This window comes from Musca vetustissima, unplaced genomic scaffold (genome assembly GCF_032173495.1).
Source record: "Musca vetustissima isolate MV318-11 ecotype Yass unplaced genomic scaffold, APGP_CSIRO_Mvet_v1 utg1615, whole genome shotgun sequence".
NCBI classification, from domain to species: domain Eukaryota; kingdom Metazoa; phylum Arthropoda; class Insecta; order Diptera; family Muscidae; genus Musca; species Musca vetustissima.
The window spans coordinates 292,911-316,596 of NW_026880679.1; the positions used below are offsets into that span (position 1 = coordinate 292,911).

General features: G+C 36.5%; 1 protein-coding gene and 3 non-coding genes across 4 annotated transcripts in view; 2 read left to right on the forward strand and 2 right to left on the reverse strand.

Annotated features, from left to right (window-relative positions):
* LOC133326434 (uncharacterized) overlaps nucleotides 1–19,562 on the reverse strand; it is a gene marked incomplete at its 5' end in the record, with an annotated part of 63,799 nt that extends 44,237 nt beyond the window's left edge. The window contains one exon of the mRNA XM_061535085.1: nucleotides 19,045–19,562. Coding sequence (XP_061391069.1) covers nucleotides 19,045–19,562 — 518 coding nt within the window. The remainder of the gene's footprint in view (nucleotides 1–19,044) is intronic.
* Trnav-uac (transfer RNA valine (anticodon UAC)) lies at nucleotides 890–962 on the reverse strand. The gene has a single exon. It is a non-coding gene; the product is annotated as a tRNA-Val (tRNA).
* On the forward strand, nucleotides 1,123–1,204 carry Trnal-aag (transfer RNA leucine (anticodon AAG)). Its single transcript has one exon. It is a non-coding gene; the product is annotated as a tRNA-Leu (tRNA).
* Trnal-aag (transfer RNA leucine (anticodon AAG)) lies at nucleotides 10,378–10,459 on the forward strand. The gene has a single exon. It is a non-coding gene; the product is annotated as a tRNA-Leu (tRNA).
* Nucleotides 19,563–23,686: the final 4,124 nt, after the last annotated feature.

Here is a 23,686-nt window from a genome sequence, read left to right on the forward strand (position 1 = left end):
TTATAAAAATAATTACTATTATCAGAAATCAGTACAGCAGTTATCTCAGTTACTTCGGAAAGGGAGATTGAAAGTGGGAAATATATACTTTACATTTAAGAACATAAACCGGTTCCACATAGTACCTATGTCGTGTAAAGCAGACGTGATTACAATGAATTTTTCTGTTTTTTATAAATAATTGTTGCATCCACTTTACATTTGAATTGAATATTGGTACAAGAATTGAATAGCTCCAATTCTCTATATATATTTGTATACCCTCCACCATAAGAAGTTTAAAATCTTTCTAAAAAAATTATAAATATCTGTCCAAGTTTTGGTATAGCCCCCATTTAATAGTACAATCCAATTTGTTGCACATATTTTGAGGAATTTGTATGTTCAAGGCCCTAGCCACATTCTCCAACCCGTGAGCCTGCCAGGACATCTCAAACTTATTTTTCTCGTGACAGCAATTTAAAATAGCATAGCAGCCATTTAAAAATCACGATTGATTTTTGTGTTTAAAATGTGATCCATAATATAGGCTATGGTCCATAATGTGGAACACAGTGACATTTTTACTTGTTCTCAGTCGAAGTAGCAATCCTTGCCCAAATATACTTTAAGATCGGTCCCTACTAGGTCGAACATATCATCTCAATCATTTTCATTTGATTGATATTTTCCAACTTGTGATTCAGACAAACAAATATAACTGCTGTGTATGATGGCGTATTCATTACCAACGAAATCACTCTATTATTCAGCCAAACCACATTTTATTCATTCCCTTATAACCACTCTATTGCATGGAATTGAATTTCAAAATTCCACAGTTTTTACACGAACAAATTTCATCCATCATAACATTAAGCAAAATTAGACCGTACGAGTTTTACAAAAATGGTTCCATCCAGGATCGAACTGGAGACCTTCTGCGTGTAAAGCAGACGTGATAACCGCTACACTATGGAACCCCACTGCCGATAATGAACCTTTCTAACGATTTGTGTTGTTGAGTACATCCATACATAAATAAACACAACTGCAAAGCTTGTTAGCCATTTATTGGCATTCGTTTCTGTTGGATGTGTGCTGTTGGGGTTGTATGGCACATTTGGCAATGCCGTGGTCATGGGTAGCGTGGCCGAGCGGTCTAAGGCGCTGGTTTAAGGCACCAGTCTCTTCGGAGGCGTGGGTTCGAATCCCACCGCTGCCAAGTAGGTTTTTTTTTTATTTTTTCAATTTATTTTTTGTTTATTTTTTTTTTAATTATTTTATTTTTAGTATATATTTAAGACCAGATCATATTGAATATTGAGTATCTAGCAGAGATAAATTTATTATTTAAGATTATAAATCTTCGGATATTTAAGGTGTTTTTGGTTCTAATTTATTTAGGTGTCATTTATAGAAAAGGAAACTAAAAATTTGCAATGCATTTACTCAAAATAAAATGATAATTAGAAAAAAAACCGAAATTGCTAGAATCGATGGAGATAAAATAAATTGTCTAACATAACTTTACTTTATTGAAAGAACTCAGTTAACATAAAGTTTAAGAATCACTCTGGTCGTAACTTTATGCAAACACAATAAATCGGCTATAGCTTTAAGAGTTGTAGAGATTTTCAATGGATAATTTAAAGGGACATTCTTGAATAAGTGTAGGTTTGAATTAAGGGACGCCCTCCCCCCATTCTCGATTTTTTATTTTTAAGATTTTAAATGGGCTGCCAAATGAATACCAATGCTTGTTAAGGTTTGTAACTTCGCACATATATATTTGAAGATCTAAAAAGGAAGAAAATTGATTTACAAAAATTTGTTGTTGTTGTTGTTTTGTTGTTGTTTTTTGTAATCAAAGAAAATTCCTTATTTTTGATGGCGGGCATTATAACTCCTCACTGGAACATCGGAATCCGAAAACTCAAACGGTATTAGAAAGAGTACTTGTCTGGCTCTCGAATGAACTCGGATTATTGACTTCGCACAACAATTAGCAAAATGGCGGAACTTTGATTTTTTTTTTCGAAAATCGCCTATTTTTGACCACAAACTAAAAAATAAGGATGATCTTCACCGATTGGCTTTATCCTAGTTCATACGAAAGCTATACACTCCCAGAGAAACGTGTCAAAATTGTAACCGATTTTTAGTTTGTGAGTTAACGTGCCCGCCATTCGCTTCGATAAAAATGCGTTTAAAGTTTGAGAATCACTCTTGCCGTCCCTTGATGCTGACACAATAAATCGGCTATATCTTCAAGAGTTCTTGAGATTTTCACATGAAATTTTGTAGGGACATTCTAGAATTAGAGTAGATTCGAATGAGAAAGGGGTGGGGGGGGTCCCATACGCAGTCATAACAGACTGCGCATTTTTAAAGGACCATTGACATTAAATTGGGTTAATTAAATTTGTGTTCTTTGTCTATTTGTGAACCGACGATCAATAATCGGGTATACCCTCCAAAGTAGTATGGAGGGTATATTAAGTTTGTTTCTCCGTTTATTTCTGACCCTTAAAAGTATATAGATTCTTGATCAGCAGATAATTCAATGACGATTTAAGTCTGTCTGTATAATCACTCCAGCTCTAAACGAATTGAGTTAGAGCTGGTCAAGTTCGAAGATGGGCTATATCTGTCAACGTTGAGGCATAGCCCATACGGTATTTTGAGATTCTTGAGCGTTTTTTTCAACAGAATTCTCATTGGGTACCAAATTACTCCACTAAAAATTATGATTTTCAAGAAGATTTTCGATCGTGTTCGCTGTAATTTGGACGTATTTGGTATCAAATCTCCCTCCCAAAAATGATTAATATTTGCCCACTTTTGGGAGTAGTTCCCATATAACCCCCTTTTTATACCCTTCACCATACTGTGGTACAGGGTATTATGTCTTTGTGCATATGTTTGTAACTGGCAAAAGGAAACCAGTTAGATACATGGTGCCATTCTGAGTCGATTTATGCATATCTGTCTGTCTGCATGTCTGTCCATTTTAAATTGTAAACAATTTATAATCCGAATTGAATGAAATTTTGCACAGCTCATTTATTTGTGCCAGGGACCAACCCTATTGAAATTGAGAAAAATCGGTTCAGATTTAAATGTAGCTCCCATATATATTTTCGTCCAATTTAATGTAAATGGTGTACCAAAGTCCCTATATATCTTTCGATTTACACGGAATTTGGTATAGCGAACTGAATTAAGTCTAGAATGATGTGTGTTAAGTTTCGTAAAAATCGGTTCAGATTTTGATATAGCTCCCACATATATATATTTTCGTCCGAGGCGCTCCAAACTCGTAATGTTTTTTCGCTTGATACGAAATTTTGCACAAGGTATGAAATTTAGACTAGAACAACGTTTTGCGCCCTTTTTTTAATTGGTGCAGATTCAGTCTGATTGAGATTAAATTTTGAACAGAGAGGCATACCAAATACACGCTATTCGGTATGCCGCACTGTAAAATTTGCTATAAATTGATTTACATAAAGTAGTCCATTGTGCGCAAACGACTTCAAATCTACCCGAATGAAATGAAATTTAGCATAGGTTGCGGAAAGGCATTTGTTGGGTTGGGCTATATCGGTCTTCAAATTGGCATATTCTCTCATATAATGATAACTACAAATGTTCGGTATTTTCTTCACCATGCTATGAGCGTGCAATATTTTTAGGATTTTATACACATTCGTTGTCAATATCGTTCCAGGTTTCGGGGTGTTGGAATTTTAAGAAAAATATTGCTTGGTACAATTGTCGGTATAGTTATACCTTTTGGTATTTGTAACTGTCCTATATATAAACTCATGCCCCGCATTTGCCAAAGTCCAATTTCAATTAGGCGAAATTATGCCCAGACTTGGGAATTGGCTCTTCAGAAACTTAAGGTCCAGTGGTAGTTGCGCAAATTATTACATGGTCGGGACCACACGTCTTTACAGCTTAGCTTATGGTTTCCATAAAAAAGAATATTTTGTAATAATTTTATTAGCAATTAAAAAACCCCAAGGCACAAAGGGTTCCCTTAACAGTCTAATTTCACATAATTATATTTTCCGTCACCTCATTATCTCAAAAAATTTAATTTTATTTTTCTCACACACACCCCTACAAAAGACACTAAAATTTCACTTCATAATTCAATTCCCCCAAAAAATATGTGTGTGTGTGTTTTCATCAAAACAAAGTAGAAAATTATGTGATAGTCCTTTTATTTCCTTGTTAATTAATTTCATGCACTCAACTATACCTTTTAAGTGGATTATCCTTTTGCCCGTTTGCTTGTTACGTGGAAGGTAACATGAAATTCCAAAATCCGCCACCCAACCATAACAGGGGGGACGCACATCTATTTTTTTAATTTTTTCTCATCACGTTTCACCTTACCTACAGTACTGCAGTGCAGCGAAGTATATGTCAGAAAATAAACTAAAACGACATGAAAAATTGGTTACATAGAAATGGAGAAATGTGGAAAGAGAGAAAAGAAAAACTTTTCAATGAAAAAGGACATTCATACGTGAGATTTCACCATAAAAGGTGGCAAAAACAATGTAAAGTATTTCGAAAAAAGTTTCATTTCGCTTTACAGAGTTCTTGTTTTTTTTTTCTTTTTTGACAAAAGTTCATTATAAATTTTGTGCTGGAGAACAAAAGTCCTCGAAACAATTGTTGAAATTGTGGACGTTTTATTTTTTTCGAAAAAGGACACTGGCTATTTTGGCAAATTATATAATTGTCATTTGTTCAAAGTTTCTTTTTTTTAAAGTAGTCAAGTTTCCCAAAAACGTGATCTACCATAAAATGGAAAGTAAAGAAGAATATATGACAAGAATGTGAATTATTTGAAATTTTGAATTTAATTTCTTGAAAGAATTTCGAGGAAATGGCACTCAATGTGACGGACTTCAAGGTTGATCGAATTAGCAGATTTGGGAAATTCAATAAAAACTAAGTACAAAAGGCGTTAAGTTCGACCGAGCTGAGTTTTTGAAAACTTCCACCATAGGTATACCGACAATTACTTGAAATGAAAATATACGGAACAAACAAAAAAGTGGACCTATGCCTACAACTCTACCAATCGATTATTGTAAGCTGTAATGTACGCCAAATACAAATTTCTGCAATTCGTTTTTTTTTTTCTAAAATCTCAAAGGCCCTAAAGGTGGTTCGATATTGATAACACATGGTAATGTGGAACGTGTGTATAAAATCCTCAAAATACGGATTATTAGAGAGCAAAGTTATATGAGGCTATACCTAATGAGCAAAGTTATATGAGGCTATACCTAAAGTGGGACCAATGTTGATTACATCGTGTAGGAGTTACCGATCATTTCGAACCTAATATTTTAGTTTTGTATATGGACGCTATTTTAATACAAAAAGAAGGGTTACATGGGAAATCTGTCAAAAGGGGCCTACCCAAAAAATTTGACCAATATTGATAGTTTTTTTAAAACCAAACAAACTCTCCAAAATACCGAAATTTTTGGGGTACCGTTTTATGGGAGCTACGTTAAAAATTCGACTAATATTGAAAGTTTTTGGCATAAAAAATTTGGCACCAATTTTAACCCAAAATCCCAAATTAGTTACCTTAAATGTGGCTATGCCTAAACGTCGACCAATATTGCCCTGCAGACAAAAGAGAACTTTACGCAAAATTTTGGTAATGTATCTCAATACGTTTAGAGGCTGGAGTGATTACAACAGACAGACACGCCTAAATTTTACGTTGAAAAATGCTTAAAAAATTCGGCCAATATTATTAGTTTTTGGCAGGAAGATTCGGCACCTAATTAGAACCCAACATACCATGTTACCGCTAATTCGATCGAAAAACTTGTCCAAAATTCTTCAAGATCCGGATATTTTTGGGGTACCGTTATGTGGGGGCTACCTCAAAGAGTGAACCGATATTTACAACTTTTAGTAAGGAGCTTTAGTATCAACTGATAATCCCAATTTCCAATCCCTTAATTGCCGACATTTTGGGGGAGCTACCCGAAAATGTGGACGTATATTGATAATTTTTAGTATGGGGATTTGGCACCTAATAAGAACAGAATGTACCGAATAAAAGCGAATTCGCTTGAAAAGCGCACTCAAAACCCAAAAAATTATCGAAATTATAAGGGTATCGATATATGGGGGCTATAAAAAAAGTGGACCTATATTTATAATTTTTAGTGGAGAAATTGGGTACCAATAAGAACACAATGTACTATATTACAGCAAATTCAGACGAAAAATACGCTTAAAACCCCCAAAATACCGAAAATTTGAGGGTACCTTTATATAGGGACTACATGATAAAGTGGACCTATATTTATAATTTTTTGTGGGGACATTTGCTACCCAATAACAACACAAAGTGCCAAAATACCGACATTTTTGGGGGAAAATGGAACGATACTGATTATTTTTAGTGGAGAAAGTTGGTAGCCATGGAGAATTTAATGTGCCGAATTATAGCGAATTCGTCGTAAAACTCGCTTAAAAAAACTCAAAAAGTTGCCGAATTACAGCGAAGTCGTCGTAAAACTCGCTTAAAAAACTCAAAAAATGTGGGAGATACCGTTATATGGGGGCTACCAGAAAAATTTGACCTATATTTATAATTTTTGGTGGGGAGATTTGGTACCCAATAGGAACCCAATGTACCAAATTATGTTGAAAAGTACGTTCAAGAATCTCAAAATATCGAAAATTTGAGGGTACCCTTATATGTGGGATATGCCTAAACGTGGGTCGATATAGCCCATCTTCGAACTTGACCTACCTGCAGACAAAAGACATGCAAATCTCATATCGTTTAGAAGATGATCAAGAATATACTTCATAGGGTCGGAATGATTGTTTTGACGAGTTTTAAATAAAAACCAGTGAGCGGAGCAGTATAGTCGGACCGGCCGACCATATGATACCCTACACAACTACCACGAAAAGCAAACTTTCTGCGGTTCTATATTCTGAGCCTGGGCAATATTTTGTGATATTTGCAATTTTTACGCCATAAAATAAAAAATTGGTCACTTTAGGTTTTTGTTAATTTGACCCTCGGAATATTACCGATCATCATCTAAACAACCGCTCTAAGTTTTTGGTTAGATCCCCTTCACCTTGTAAAATATGTGATGTTTTGCTATAATAATTGCCACTAGAACAACTAGAAAATCTGACAAAATTAAAGTTTTCTGTTCATTGCACCCCCTGAATGAAATCTCAACTTCACCGAAAACTATAGACGTCGTCCTTGGCCATAATCGGAACTTCATGTACAATTTCAAAGCGATCAGCGCGACATTTCCGTCCTCTAATGGTCTAATAGTAATACTAGGCACATAGTTACCTTTACCTAATTACGGATAACTCCCATATCAGAGTACATACAGCCATATAATTGGTATAAATTTGAAGGTCAACAACTCCTCTTAGATATATCAACTTCTCGGGTATATGTCCTTCAGGAGCAAGTATATATGCCCCAGAATAAAGATTTTGTAATTTTTCCCACAAAAGTCAGGGTCCATTTGACCGGCTAAATATTGACCGATCTTTATGAAAACAGGCATGCTTATTCTTTGGTCCGATCCCCTTCTCCATGCAATTCGTGGTGTTTGGGCCATAATTGCGGCCTCGGGAGCGACCAGAAAAACCGACAAAAATAAAGTTTTTGGTCCTTTTCATCCCCTAAATATTAATCGATCTTTTTCAAAAACAATAGGGGGTCTTCATTGGCCAGAACCCATCCTACATGCAAAATTTCGTGAAGATTGGTCCATAACTGTGGCCAGCATCGTGTTTACAAATTATAATGGACAGACGGACGGACACACATGTTTAGATCGACTCAGCTAGTCGAGATATGACTATCGGTATACTTAAAGGTGGGTCTAGGACCAATATTTCGCGGCGTTACAAACTTTTGGGGCTGCACAACGCTATAATACCCTGACAACATAGTTGCGTGGGGTATAAAAACTTAATATGCCCTCCATTCTATTTTGGAGGGCCAGGTCGAACTTGAAAGGTTACCAGTTAACTTGTATGGGACTATACTTGTATGGGACTGTACGAAATATGGAGCGAATGTGTAGGTCCATGTTTTTATTTAGTATCTACTAATATAAAAGTCCAGGATAATTTTTCACATTCCAGAGGTTTTAGCCGCATTTCACAAACAATGGGTTGTGATTTTTATATTATGTTATGTTCACACAGCATTTTCAAATAAAGTGGCGGTTTTTTTCGTATTCCGAGTTCCTAATGAATAAACAATTTGTCAACATAGGCCCATGTTTTGAGATGACGCATTTTTCAACCGAAGTGGCTCCAATTCGGCATTTTATTGAGTTCTTAAGGCGGGTGTGAGAAATATATTTTGAGGCCATTTTCACTAAAGATATATGTTTTAACATAGCCCTCGTAGAAATGTGTATGATGGAGGGAGTTACTACAAACAATTCATAAGAATGGTTTTTATACCCTTCACCACTCTGTGGTACAGGGTATTATGTCTTTGTGCATATGTTTGTAACAGGCAAAAGGAAACGAGATAGACACATGGTTCCTTTTGAGAATATGCATAGAATCACTTTCTGAGTCGATTTATGCATGTCCGTCCGTCCGTCCGTCTGTCCGTCCGTCCGTCCGTCTGTAGATGTTAAATTGTAAACAAAGTACAGGTCGCATTTATGATCCGATTTGAATGAAATTTGGCACAGGTTACTTACTTGGCCCAAGGACGAACCCTATTGAAATTGGGAAAAATCGGTTCAGATTTAGATATAGCTCCCATATATATATTTAACCGATTTAATGTAAACGGTCCTTATATATCTTTGGATTTGCACGAAATTTGGTACAGCCTAATCATTTAGGTATAGAATGATGTGTGCCAAGTTTCGTGAAAATCGGTCCAGATTTAGATATAGCTCCCATATATAGTTTCGTCCGATTTCAAGTAAATGGTGCACCAAAGTCGCTATATATCTTTCGATTTGCACGAAATTTGGCATAACGTACTGAATTGAGCCTAGAAAGATGTCTGCCAAGTTTCGAGAAAATCGGTCCAGATTTCTATATAGCTCCCATATATAGTTTCGTCCGATTTCATGTAAATGGTGCACCAAAGTCGCTATATATCTTTCGATTTGCACGAAATTTGGCATAACATACTGAATTGAGTCTAGAATGATGTCTGCCAAGTTTCGTGAAAATCGGTCAAGATTTAGATATAGCTCCCATACATAGTTTCGTCCGATTTCATGTAAATAGTGCACCAAAGTCCCTATATATCTTTCGATTTGCACGAAATTTGGCATAACGTATTGAATTGAGCCTAGAATGATGTCTGCCAAGTTTCGAGAAAATCGGTCTAGATTTAGATATAGCTCGATGTATAGTTTCGTCCGATTTCATGTAAATGGTGCACCAAAGTCCCTATATATCTTTCGATTTGCACGAAATTTGGCATAACGTACTGAATTGAGCCTAGAAAGATGTCTGCCAAGTTTCGAGCAAATCAGTCCAGATTTCTATATAGCTCCCATATATAGTTTCGTCCGATTTCATGTAAATGATTCACCAAAGTCTCTATATATCTTTCGATTTGCACGAAATTTGGCATAACGTACTGAAAATCGGTCCAGATTTAGATATAGCTCTCTTTTATTATAGATTGATTATAAGTAATTGACGCAGCAAGGATCCAATAAGCTGATAGGAACACAATGTTCTGAAATTAGTATAACCTAACCTATGATAAGTTTGTTTGAAATCGCTTAATATTTGAATAGAGCTTCCATACATATTTTCGCCCGATTTCAAGTAAATTGGGCATCAAACTCCTCATGTTAGTCAGATTGACATCAAAGTTTGCACAACTTAAAAATTTGAACATAGAATTACGTAGTTGCGTTTTCTAGAAGTACAGACATAGCCCAACGGATTGTTTGAAGTCGATTTACATACTTTATGGATAGATCTAGGTAGATTCATATTTAGATAAATATCACATATTTTATTTCATCAATTTTTAATAGTCTTGTTTAATATACCCATAGTGGTGAAGGGTATCATATAGTCGGCCCCGTCCGACTTTACTACTTTCCTTACTGGTTGTATATGAAAATGTTCAGAAAATATTGCGAAATATGTGTTCCTAAACAAAGTGTTTGTTTCAATGAAAAATATAAAAATATATTCTTTGTCATCCCTATAAATTGCTATATCCCACATATAATGAATTTATTAGCAAAAGAATGATCATTGCTTTATTTTAAAAATATTTTTTTTTTCATGCATTCAGAACAATTCTCTCACCATTTATTTATATTTCCAATTTGGCAACCCTACTCGCATAACGGTAGCGTGGCCGAGCGGTCTAAGGCGCTGGTTTAAGGCACCAGTCTCTTCGGAGGCGTGGGTTCGAATCCCACCGCTGCCAAGTTGTCTTTTTTTATATTTTCTCGAAATGTTTTTCGTTTTTTATTTTTATTATTATTTTTTAACAAAAGAAACAAATCAGCTGTTTTGCAAAGTATATTTTTTATATAACAACATTTATAACCCCATGTAATCATTTTATTTATAACTCAATTTAGTTCTCTTCAAAAAAAAAAAAAAAAAAAATGGAATAAAAAACTTACTTAAAAAATCTAAAAAAGTTTTAGTTTTGCAAAAAAAAAACATTCCCTTTACCATGAAATGTACATTAAAAACTTTTTTCGAATGGCATGCACAACATTTTGACGATTTCTTTACTTTATGGTTATTTATATACGTATTTGCATTACGCCATATATTTTGGCATTGTTATATCGCTGTTCGTCAACATTTACATCATCTTGAGCATTGAAGGTTGCTGTGCCATCCCTGCAAAACATTCATCCATCTAAAACTTTTTGGCGTACCACAACAACAACAACAATATCATTATGAGTTCTTCAAAGATTGAAACGGGCAAATTCGTGAAAAGGTATACCTTACCCTAAACTTATCATAAGATTTGAAATTTTGTATGGAAATTTGTATTTTTTCTTTATAAGAAAATCTAATAAATAAACTAAACTTTACATTTCATTTGGTTTATTTTGGCTCGTACTATTGTAAAACTTCGGAAAAAATAAACATTAATATTACTTATGCGATTTTAAAGAACTAGGGGACATTATCCAAACTGTTTAGATTATATAATTTTGAGTAATTGTAATTTTGTTTTTGTTGCTGGTAACAATTTTTATCACAATTAGATATTTTCTATAGTTAAAGTATTTGATGTTGGTACTTAGTACATTATTATAGTAGGAATAATCTTTGTTCTAGCCCATGATCCTTTTAATATCTGTGAAATTGTTTAATGTAATGCATCTCGTTATAATTCGATACAAGTAAGCACAGAATTTATAAATAATTATTTTTGAAACAGGGTACGTTCTCCAAAAATTAGTTGATCGTTAACTAATGTGGCAACGCAAAACACACATTAACCATAACAATTTTAATAAAATGTAGCATACTTTCCGGCTGAGAAAAACAATAATATCGTTGCCAACTACAAATAATTAGGATAGATCACAATCAACTAATATGTAAAAGGGATTGAAGTTAAATCTAAACTAGTATTCGTTAGCACATAGATGTAAAGCTCTAATGAATATGAACTATTCTAGAAATTATGTGTAAATAATACCATATTTTTATACCCTCCACCATAGTATGGAGGGTATATTAATTTTGTCATTCCGTTTGTAACTCATCGCAATATTCATTTCCGACCCTATACATTATATATATTCTTGATCAGGGCAAAATTCTAAGACGATATAGCCATGGCTGTCCGTCCGCCTGTTGTAATCACGCTATCTTCTGAAGGAATTGAGATAGGGTGCTGAAATTTTGCATAGGATTGTCTTTTGTCTGCAGGCAGGTCAAGTTCGAAGATGGGTCCACGTTTAGGCATAGCTCCCATATAAGGTTACCCCCAATTTTCCGTATTTTGCGGTTCTTGAGCGCGGTTTTCAGCCGAATTCGCTGAAATTTGGTAGATTGGGTTCATATTGGGTATTAAATGTCTCCACAAAAAATTATAAGTATAAGTTCATTTTTTCTGGTAGCCCCCATATAACAGAACCTCCTAATTTTCAGTATTTTGAGGGTTTTGGTCGTATTTTTCCACGAAATTGGCTGTAATTTAGTATTTTGAGTTCTTAATAATTATGAATATAGGTCAATTTTTTCGGGTAGCCCCATATAAGGGTACCCCCAATTTTGGATATTTTCGGTTCTTGAGCGCGTTTTTTAACCGAATTCGCTGCAATTTGGTATTTTGTAGTCGTATATGGTAACAAATCTCCCTACTAAAATGATTAATATTCGCACCCTTTTTGGCGTAGTCCCCATATAACCCCCTTTTTATACCCTTCACCACAGTGTGGTACAGGGTATTATGTCTTTGTGCATATGTTTGTAACAGGCAAAAATAATCGAGATAGACCCATGGTTCCTTTTGAGAATATGCATAGAATCACTTTTTGAGTCGATTTATGCATGTCCGTCTGTCCGTCCGTCTGCCTGTCTGTCCGTTCGCCCGTCTGTCCGTCCGTCCGTCCATGTATTTTTGTTAACAAAGTACAGGTAGCATTTATGATCCGATTTAGATGAAATTAGGCACAGGTCACTTAATTGGCCCAAGGACGAACCCTATTGAAATTGGTGAAAATCGGTCCACGTTTAGGCATAGCTCTCATATAAGGGTACCCCCCAATTTTCGGTATTTTGAGGTTCTTTAGCGCGTTTTTTAACTGAATTCGCTGAAATTTGGTACTTTGAGTTCTAAAAATTATAAATATGGGTCCATATTTTCGGATAACTCCCATGTAAGGGTACTCCCAATTTTGCGGTATTTTGGGTGTTTTGATCGAATTTTTGAACCGAATTCGGTAAAATTTGGTACTTTGAGTTCTAATTGGTTATAAATATAGGTCCATTTTTCGGATAGCCCCCATATAAGGGTACCCCCAGTTGTCCGTATTTTGGGGTTCTTGGGCTCGTTTTATAGGTGAATTCTCTGAAATTTTGTACATTGGGTTCTTATTGTGTACCAAATTACTCCACTAAAAATTATAAATATAGGTCAATTTTTTTCGTGTAGCCCCCATATAAGGCTACCCCCCAATTTTCTTGAGCGCGTTTTTCAACCAAATTCTTTGTAAATTGATTTGTTTGTAACAGGCAAAAATAATCGAGATAGACCCATGGTTCCTTTTGAGAATAAGCATAGAATCACTTTCTGAGTCGATTTATGCATGTCCATCTGTCCGTCCATCCATGTATTTTTGTTAACAAAGTAAAGATCGAATTTATGATCCGATTTGGATGAAATTTGGCACAGGTCACTTAATAGGCCCAAGGACGAACCCTATTGAAATTGGAGAAAATCGGTTCAGATTTAGATATAGCTCCCATATATATTTTCGTCCGATTTTAACTTACTGATGTATCAAACTCCCAATTGTGGTCCGATTGAGACAAAATTTTGCACAGAGTATTGAATTAGGTTTAGATAGTTATATGGCAAGGTTTGTTGGAATCGGTTCAGATTTAGATATAGCTGCCATATATGTTTCGTCCGATTTTATGTAAATGGAGCACCATAATGCCAATTTTTATCCGATTGAGACAAAATTTTGCACAGCGTACTAAATTAGGTCATTGATGAATGCGAAGTTTTGTTGAAATCGGTTCAGATTTTGATATAGCTCACATATATAGTTTCGTCCGATTTAAAATAAATTGTGCACCAAACTCGCAATATTGGTCCGATTGAAGCAAAATTTTGCACAGAGTACTGAATTAGGTCCCGACTAATGAATGCGAAATTTCTATATCTACAGGATATTGTAGATATTAATATGTCTTGCATGTACCCATAGTGGTGAAGGGTATCATATAGTCGGAATAAATAATATAGGCAAAGATTGGATGAATTCAACATTTTCTGAAATGGATTTGGTCCAAAAATACGTGGGGTCTAGAACCAATATTTCGACGAGGCACATTTTCACTGTATCAAAGTGTATACACCCTCATTAACCATAAGGCTGAGGGTATAAATATTCATTAAAAATTGCTGAAATTATGGTTTACATAATCATTTTGTAGAAAGGACACTTTTTGGTATGTTCCCTTTATTTTCATTTCAAGTACCTGACAGTATATCTATGGTGGAGGGTATCTAAAGTTCGGCCCGGCCGAAAAATATAGGCCCATATTTTAGAGCGCATCTTTAACCAAATGCGCTGTAATTTGTTATTTTATAGTATATGGTAACAAATCTCCCTCCCAAAAATTATGAATTTTCGCCCATTTTCAGGGGTAGTCCCCATATAAATCCCTTTTTATATTAACATAGGTAGCTGGGTTGTTCCGTGTATTGGGGTTGTCCCCATATAGGCCCATATTTTAGAGCGCATCTTTAACCAAATGCGCTGTAATTTGTTATTTTATAGTATATGGTAACAAATCTCCCTCCCAAAAATTATGAATTTTCGCCCATTTTCAGGGGTAGTCCCCATATAAATCCCTTTTTATATTAACATAGGTAGCTGGGTTGTTCCGTGTATTGGGGTTGTCCCCATATAGGCGTTTTCTACCATATCATTCTACCATATCATCGGTTAAGCAGTTTCGGAGGTGAACACTGTGTGTGCCACAAGAATTTTACATATATTAGATATCACACTATGTTCCATAACATATTTTAAGGGAGCTACAATACTCTGCGTTGCCAACTATTTCAGTTGTATTTCTGTGGATTTTATGGAATGTAAATAATATCGATATGATCCCGTATACAATGATCGTTTTAATTACTGGTTGTTGTCTTCAGTTATGTAGTTCACCGTGGTTTTGAACTTAGCTGGACGGATCTTTGGGTTAGATCATGTTTACATAGCAATGATTTCAGTTCAATGTAATCGTAGTGGAAGGTTCGAAATAATAGCTGTTGACAGTTTTTATACCTTTCACCACACTGTGGTACAGGGTATTATGTCCTTGTGCACATGTTTGTAACAGGCAAAAGGAAACGAGATAGACACATGGTCCCTTTTGAGAATATGCATAGAATCACTTTCTGAGTCGATTTACGCATGTCCGTCTGTCCGTTCATGTATTTTTGTGAACAAAGTACAAGTCGAATTTATGATCCGATTTGGATAAAATTTGGCATAGGTCACTTATTTGACTCAAGGACAAACCCTATTGAAATTGGGAAAAATCGGTTCAGATTTAGATATATCTCCCATATATATTTTCGTCCGATTTAATGTAAATGGTGCGCCAATTGCCCTATATATCTTTCGATTTGCACGAAATTTGGCACAGCGTAATGAATTAGGTCTAGAATGAGGTGTCTTTAGTTTCCTGAATATCGGTACGGATTTGTATATAGCTCCCATATATATTTTCGTCCGATTTAAGGTAAATGGTGCATCAAAGTCCCTATATATCTTTCAATTTACACGAAATTTGGCACAGCGTAATGAATTAAGTATAGAATTATGTGTGTTAAGTTTCGTGAAAATCGGTTCAGATATAGCTCCCACATATCTTTGTCCGATTTAATGTAAATGGTGCACCAAAGTCAATGTATATTTTTCGCCCGAAATTAGGGATAGCGAAATGGATTAGGTCTAGAATGATGTGTGTTAAGTTTCCTGAAAATAGGTTCAAATTTAGATATAGCTCCCATATATATATTTTCGTCCAATTTAAGGTAAATGGTGTACCAAAGTCCCCTAATACCTTTCGGTTTGCACGAATGATGTGTGTTAAGTTTTCTGAAATTGTTGAAATCGGTTCAGATTTAGATATAGCTTCTTTATCTGACCAAATGAAAAATTTAGTATAGGTTGCGGAATGACATGTTTATGAATTCCCTTTAATTTTACTGGTCCTTTAAAAATGCGACGTCTGTTAGGATTCATCTGTCGAATATACCCAAAGTGGTGAAGGGTATCATATAGTCGGCCCCGTCCGACTTTACTACTTTCCTTACTGGTTTTGTAAGGAAGGTATGTAACGGTAGTACCCATACATGGGTACACCAAATTTATTGGGATTTTGCCGAATATTTAGGATTCACTTCGGCTATCAAATCTTCCTACGATAAATGATCAATATTCGGTGCTACGATCATGTTTCGGATTAGCACCCATATAACGATACCCCACAATCTTCGGTATTTTGATGGCTTTGGGCACATATGTCTAACTAATTGGTTGTAATTTCTTATATTCGGTTGTGGTATGGTAGTAAATCTTCCTACCAAAAATTATCAATATTGATCCAGATTTTAGGGAAGCCCCCATATAGCTCTACACCCTAAAATATCCCAATTTTGGAGAGCTTGAGCACGTGTTTCAACTAATTTGGGAGCAATTAAACAGTTTGTATTATCATCGAGTGGAAAATGTCCCTAACAGAAATGATCAACATTGTCCCACATTTCTGGGTAGCCCCATACAATGGTAATACCCCATTATTCGGTATTTTAGGCTTGTTTTTTACACGGAATTGGCTCTAATTTGATTTTTATACCCTTCACCACACTGTGGTGAATACACAGGGTATTATGTCTTTGTGCATATGTTTGTAACAGGCAAAAGGAATCGAGATAGACCCATGGTTCCTTTTGAGAATATGCATAGAATCACTTTCTGAGTCGATTTATGCATGTCCGTCCGTCCGTCCGTCTGTTGATGTTAAATTGTAAACAAAGTACAGGTCACATTTATAATCCGATTTGGCTGAAATTTGGTACAGCTCATTTATTTGACACAAGGACGAACCCTATTGAAAATCGGTTCAGATTTAGATATAGCTCCCTTATATATTTTTGTCCGATTTACGGACTTTAGTCCCTGCAAATCATTCAATTTGCACGAATTTTTGCATAGTGTACTGAATTAAGTCTAGAATGATGTGTGCTAAGTTTCGTGAAAATCGGTTCAGATTTAGATATAGCTCCCATATATATTTTCGCCCGATTTTTGGTAAATAGTGCACCAAAGTCTCTAAAAATCTTTCTATTTGCACGAATTTTGGCAAAGCGTACTGAATTAAGTCTAGAATAATGTGTGCTATGTTTCGTGAAAATCAGTTTAGATTTAGATATAGCTCCCATATATAGTTTCGTCCGATATAAGGAATATGGTGTACCAAAGTCCCTAAATATTTTTCAATTCGCACGAAATTTGGCATATCGAACTGAATAAAGTCTAGAATGATGTGTGTTAAGTTTCGTGAAAATCGGTTCCGATTTAGATATAGCTCCCATATATATTTTCGTCCGATTTTAGGTAAATGGTGCACCAGAGTCTTTATATATCTTTCGATTTGCACGAAATTTTGGCACAGCATAATTAATTTGATGTGTTAAGTTTCCTGAAAGTCGGTTAGATTTAGATATAGCTCCCATATATATTTTTGCCCGATTTAAGGAAAATAGTGTACCAAAGTCTCTAAATATCTTCCGATTTCCACGAAATTTGGTACAACGTACTTAATAAAGTCTACAATGATGTTTGTTAAGTTTCGTGAAAATCGGTTAGGATTTAGATATAGCTTCAATATATGTTTTCGTCCGAATTTAGGTAAATGGTGCACCAGAGTCCCTATATATCTTTCGTAATGAACTTAGTATAACCTATCAGTTAGATATAAATGCTGCACCGAATTCCCCAGGTGGGGAATTCGTGTGGCAAGTTTTGTTGAAATTAGTTCAGATTTAGATGTAGTTCCTATATAGTTTCGTCAGATTTTAAGTAAATTGTGCACCATGTGGAAAGTTTTATTGAAATCGGTTCAATTTTGGATAGAGCTACCATACATACATATTTTCTTCCGATTTTAAGTAAATGATGCATTAAGAACTCAAAAGGTGGCCGATATTCTGTGACAAGTTTGGATGAAATCGGCTTAGATTTCGATATAGCTTTTAGAAATATTTTCGTCCGATTTGAAGTAAATGGTGCACCAAACTCCTCATGTTTATCAGATATGTATCCAAAAAATCAACCGGTATCCGACTGATATATGCTTTAAATTGATTTACATAATTTTGTCCCGTTGTAAGAAGCAACTCTATATCTGACCGAATGAAAAATTTAGTATAGGTTGCAGAAAGATATGTTTATGGGTCCAATTTCCTTTCCGGATCCTTCAATAATGCGACGTCTGTTAAGATTCACCTGTTGAATACACCCAAAGTGGTGAAGGGTATCATATATTCGGCCCCGTCCGACTTCACTACTTTCCTTACTGGTTTAGACTAGATTTTTTCACGGGATTGGCTCTAATTTGATTTTTCAGGTTCTCATGGGGTGTCAAATCTTCCTACCAAAAATTATCATGATTGGGCGAAGTTTTTAGGTATTTTGGTATTTTGGGGGGTTTGAACATTCGTCCTAATTTGATGTTTCATATTCCTATGAGGTATCTGGCGGAGTTACGTACAAAAAAATAGAGGCTAGAAATTGCTCTAAAAACAAAGAGCAATGTGCTTTCACCCCGCGAAGAATATTCGTGTGAAATATATAGGGAAACGATCCCTCGTTTAACAGTCAGTATTTTAAAGGATTTCGCTTGAGGGTAAACAAATTTTGTGCGGAAAATTGTTTATGTGGGTCCAAGTTTTGATATATATTTTTTTCGTATTCGTTTCTACCACATCGACTTAAGGAATGCAATAGTCGCCCCGGCTGAATTTAAAGACATGTTTACTCATGGTGACCATTATTGTCACCATTAACAACAATTTCCATATTTTAAATATTTAATTTTTAAACTTCTTTTTATTAATCGGCAACAATAATTTTATTAACCAACAAAAAAACGAAATTCTTAAGCGCGTGCTTGTAGATAACTCGACGAACCGTCTAGTAATGGTAACCGTCTGCGGTGTATGTGGATTCTACATGACGGACTGGTGCAGGTGGGATGTAGGTGTTTTTGGGCTCTACAACATACCTTATCTGGGGTTGTTCAACATGAACATAGCGAGTTACAGGTGCTGGGGGAATGTAGGTCTTCTTGAGTTGTTGAACAATCAGGGGAGTTACTGGTGCTGGGGGAATATAAGTTATCTGGGGTTGTACAACCTGAACATTGCGAGTTACTGGTGCTGGGGGAATGTAAGTAATCTGGGGTTGTACAACCTGAACGTTGCGAGTTACTGGTGCTGGGGGAATGTAAGTTATCTTGGGTTGTTCAACCACAACATGGCGAGTTACTGGTGATGGGGGATATATCTGGGGTTCTACAACATGAACATGAGGAGTAACTGGAGCCGGAGGAAGGTAGGTCTTCTTGAGTTGTTGAATAACCAGGTGAGTTACTGGTGCTGGTGGGATATAGGTAGTCGTAGGTGGTTCTACAACTAAACGAGGAGCCACGGGAGCTGGGGTGGGCTTGCGATAGCTGTAACCCAATTCCGCAATATCAGCATAGGCGCATGCCACAAAAGCCAAGGCGACCACAATGAATTTCTATGTGGAAGGAGACAATTATTAAATTATTAATTTTTTCCTTTTCGATTTTAAGCCCTTACCATTTTTCTGCAATGTTTGTCTTTGATGCTTAATCATGATTGACAGTGGCTATTTATTTCAATTTGTTACACATTTTCCTTAACTCAGCATCATAGCCAATTTTGATTGAACTTAGAACAAGTTTCTCAAAGCGATCATTTGGGTTCTTATTTGCATAATTTTTGGTTTTATAGTTTTTTGTAATTTTTACAAAAAACCAAAACAAAACTTTAATTGATTTTTATGTTATTTTTATCTTTTTTATTGTTATTTCGTTTTTTATTGTTTTGCTGACCCTTTTATCCATATCCAGTCGGCCTTCTTCCAACCCATATGCCTTCAATTTGGCATTTCCAGTTGTTAGTGGGTGATAAACATTTATGCAGAAAATTCAATAATGGTCCATGTTTTACCATATAAATATCCCGTCCCATTTTGGATGTTATTAAGGTTTGAGTAACATTTAGCCGGTTTCATGTTTTGACCCAGCTTCCATGTACAGGTCCAGCCAAAATTTATACTCGTTTGAGGTGTTTACCAACTGTGATTTCGTATACTGAGGTTAGGTGTGCAGAGAATTTTCAATAAAGAGCCATGTATGGGGAATATAGTATAGGTAGAGCCCAGTATAGCAGAGCCCAGGTTTATCATGGTCCCTTTTTCATCTCAATTGTCGACACTGACCTCGCCGCGGTGTCACCTGGGGTAGCTATTTTCATCACCCGTTGAAAAAGTGAGCTGATATGTGCCGAGAGTTCACAGATAACAGCTATAAACCAGTGAACGGAGCAGTATAGTCGGACGGGGCCGACCATATCTCCCAGGAACTCTTACAACTGCGGATGTTTATTTCGAGCCTGAACAATATTTCGTGACCTCTTGACCGATTGTAGATCAATAGCACCTCTTCTTTACATTGACTTATTTTCCGAATATTCCCAATATTCATTACAGCCCTGCTAATTCTCGAGATTCCCTTCACCGTAGGTTGTGTTGTGATGTTCGGCTTGTGGCCCATATATCGACTCAAAAAAAAAAACAAACAAATTCAGTCTTCGGTCCACTTCATCCCAAATGTTTTATGTTATCATCAGCGAAAATTATAGGCTTTGTCCTTGACCATAACTGGAACCTCTTGGAAAATTTTAAAGCGATTAGCGTTTTATTTCTGCTCTCGAATATTAATGGGTTACTAAATAATATTTGAATACGTAATACCTAAAAATATTAAAGTTTAACTCCCACATCCGAGCACATGCGACAATATAATTGGTATTAATTTAAAGGCCAACCACTCCACTTGTATATACTGTCAACTTCTTTGGTCTATGTCCTTCAGGAGTAATTATATACGCTATAGAATACAAATTTTGTCATTTTTCACAAATGATCCTGTAGTATAGCTGCCATGAAACGAGACATTGATTTGACTGCGTACTTATGGTTAACAGGAGAATACAAGACCTCGTATCCAGATTCACTCCAGTAGAAGAGCGAATTTCTATATTCCGCAGCGAAGCGAAGTTCTTGTACATCAGTCTCATTTTCGCCCATGCTCCGACCGAAGACAAATATGAGCAGACCCAAAGACACATTTTACAACAGCTTAAAAACAGCATATGACCCCTGTCCAGGCCATGACATTAAAATTCTGCTAGGAGATATTAATGCAAAAATCGGAAGGGAAAATATTTTTGGTCCCACCGTGGGAAAATTAAGCCTCCGTGAAGAAACATCCGACAACGGCATGATTGTCTTCGCGGCAGCAAAAACATGGTAGTTAGCAGCACCAGATCATCTTGATATACACAAGGCCACCTGGATTTCTCCTGATCAAGTAACGAGAAATCAAATTGATCATGTTGTGATAGACGGAAGGCATTCATCCAGTGTTTTAGACGTTCGATCGATACGAGGAGCGAATATCGATTCGGACCATTACCTTGTGGCAGCCAAGGTTCGCACCCGTCTTAATGTAGCAGCAAAGGTGCAATCTAACACAACACGGATACTCGACGTCGAAAAGCTGTAAACACAACAGGTAGCAGAGGCCTACTCCGCTCAACTTACCCACCTGCTTGACGAAAGCACTTCTTGTCCCGATAATAGCATAGAAGCACATTGCTAAAGAATTGCCCACTCAACACTTTGTACCAAAGACCACCATCAAGGCATCCGTGGCACGATCAGGAGTGTCGTAATGCTACTGATATGAAAAACGCAGCGTATAGGTCAACCCTGCAAACAGTAGCAACACGTAATGCCAGATAGAATTATCGGGAGAAATGGAGAGAGGAGAAACGTATTTTCAGAAAAAAGAAGAATAAACCAGAAAAACGTGAGCGTACAGGAGTCAGAACGAAGTCCGGAAAATTTACCAACGAGTAAAACACCAAACCGAAGGCTTCCTCTTGTAGAGATGAAGAAGGAAACCTGTTGTGTATACCACCTAGCCACAATGAGGTCTGAATAGCAATCAATCGGGTGAAGAATAATAAAGCAGCAGGTGCCGATGGGTTTCAAACCGAACTATTCAAGACTGGTCGTCCGATGCTGCTAAGGAGCATGAATCAGCTGTTTAGTAAAATTTTTACAGGAGTCAGAACGAAGTCCGGAAATTTTACAAACGAGTAAAACACCAAACCGAAGGCTTCCTCATGTAGAGATGATGAAGGAAACCTGTTGTGTATACCACCTAGTCAAGATGAGGTCTGAATAGCAATCAATCGGGTGAAGAATAATAAAGCAGCAGGTGCCGATGGGTTTCAAACCGAACTATTCAAGACTGGTCGTCCGATGCTGCTAAGGAGCATGAATCAGCTGTTTAGTAAAATTTTTACAGGAGTCAGAACGAAGTCCGGAAATTTTACAAACGAGTAAAACACCAAACCGAAGGCTTCCTCATGTAGAGATGATGAAGGAAACCTGTTATGTATACCACCTAGTCAAGATGAGGTCTGAATAGCAATCAATCGGGTGAAAAATAATAATAAAGCAGCAGGTGCCGATGGGTTTCAAACCGAACTATTCAAGACTGGTCGTCCGATGCTGGTAAGGATTGGCTAGAGGAATGCAAGCCCAATGATTGGAACCTCAGCATCCTGGTTCCCGTACACAAAAATGGATACAAGACACAAAAAAGGAGACAAGACGATATGTATCAACTATAGAAGAATTAGCCTCCTTTCCATCGCATATAAAGTGATATCCAGCGTGCTGTGTGAACGACTAAAGCCAATGGTTAATGACGTTATTGGACCATACGTTTCCGGCTTCAATCCACCATAGACCAGATTTTCACTCTGTGACAAATCCTGAAAAAAGACCCACGAACAACACATCGAAACATTCAATTTATTCTTCGACTATAAAACAGCATTCGGCAGCCCTATTCGTTTAGAGGTGTTTAAAGTCATGTCTGAGTTGGGCATTCCTGAAAATTAAAATGGCTATGTAGGATAACTTTAAGTGCCACAATGTCAACAGTAAAAGTCAGAAAAAACCTTTCGAAGCCGAAATAGGGTTCAGACAAGGTGACAGCCTTTCGTGTGACCTTTTTAAAATCCTGCCTAGGCCGATAACATCGACATAATGAGTAGAACATTGCGTGCGGTAACAGCCACCTTTGAAAAAATTGAGAAGGAGTCTGCCAAAGTGGGCCGGGCAGTAAATGGAGAGACGACTAAGCTGATGGTATCAACGCGCAAGACGTCCAGTAGCCTGGGACCAACTGTGGAACTACAGCTTCGAGGTAGTCAAAGATTTCATTTAACTCGGTACCGCCATAAATAAAACTCATGTCATTAGTTTTGAGATACGGAGAAAGACAGCGTTGGCCAACAGATGCCACTATAGTCTAAGTAAGCAGTTTAGAAACAAGGCCACCTACCGCCAGACTAAACTCACACTTTACAAGACGCTGATATTACCCGTGCTGCTATATGGATCTGCGCAAGCAGATGAGGCAGAGTGTTTCAGAGAAAAGTTCTCCTAAAGATCTACGGGCCGATATGCGTCGTTCGCGAATATCGACATCGAATGAACTACGAGCTTTATATCGACATAGCTAGACGTATCGAGCT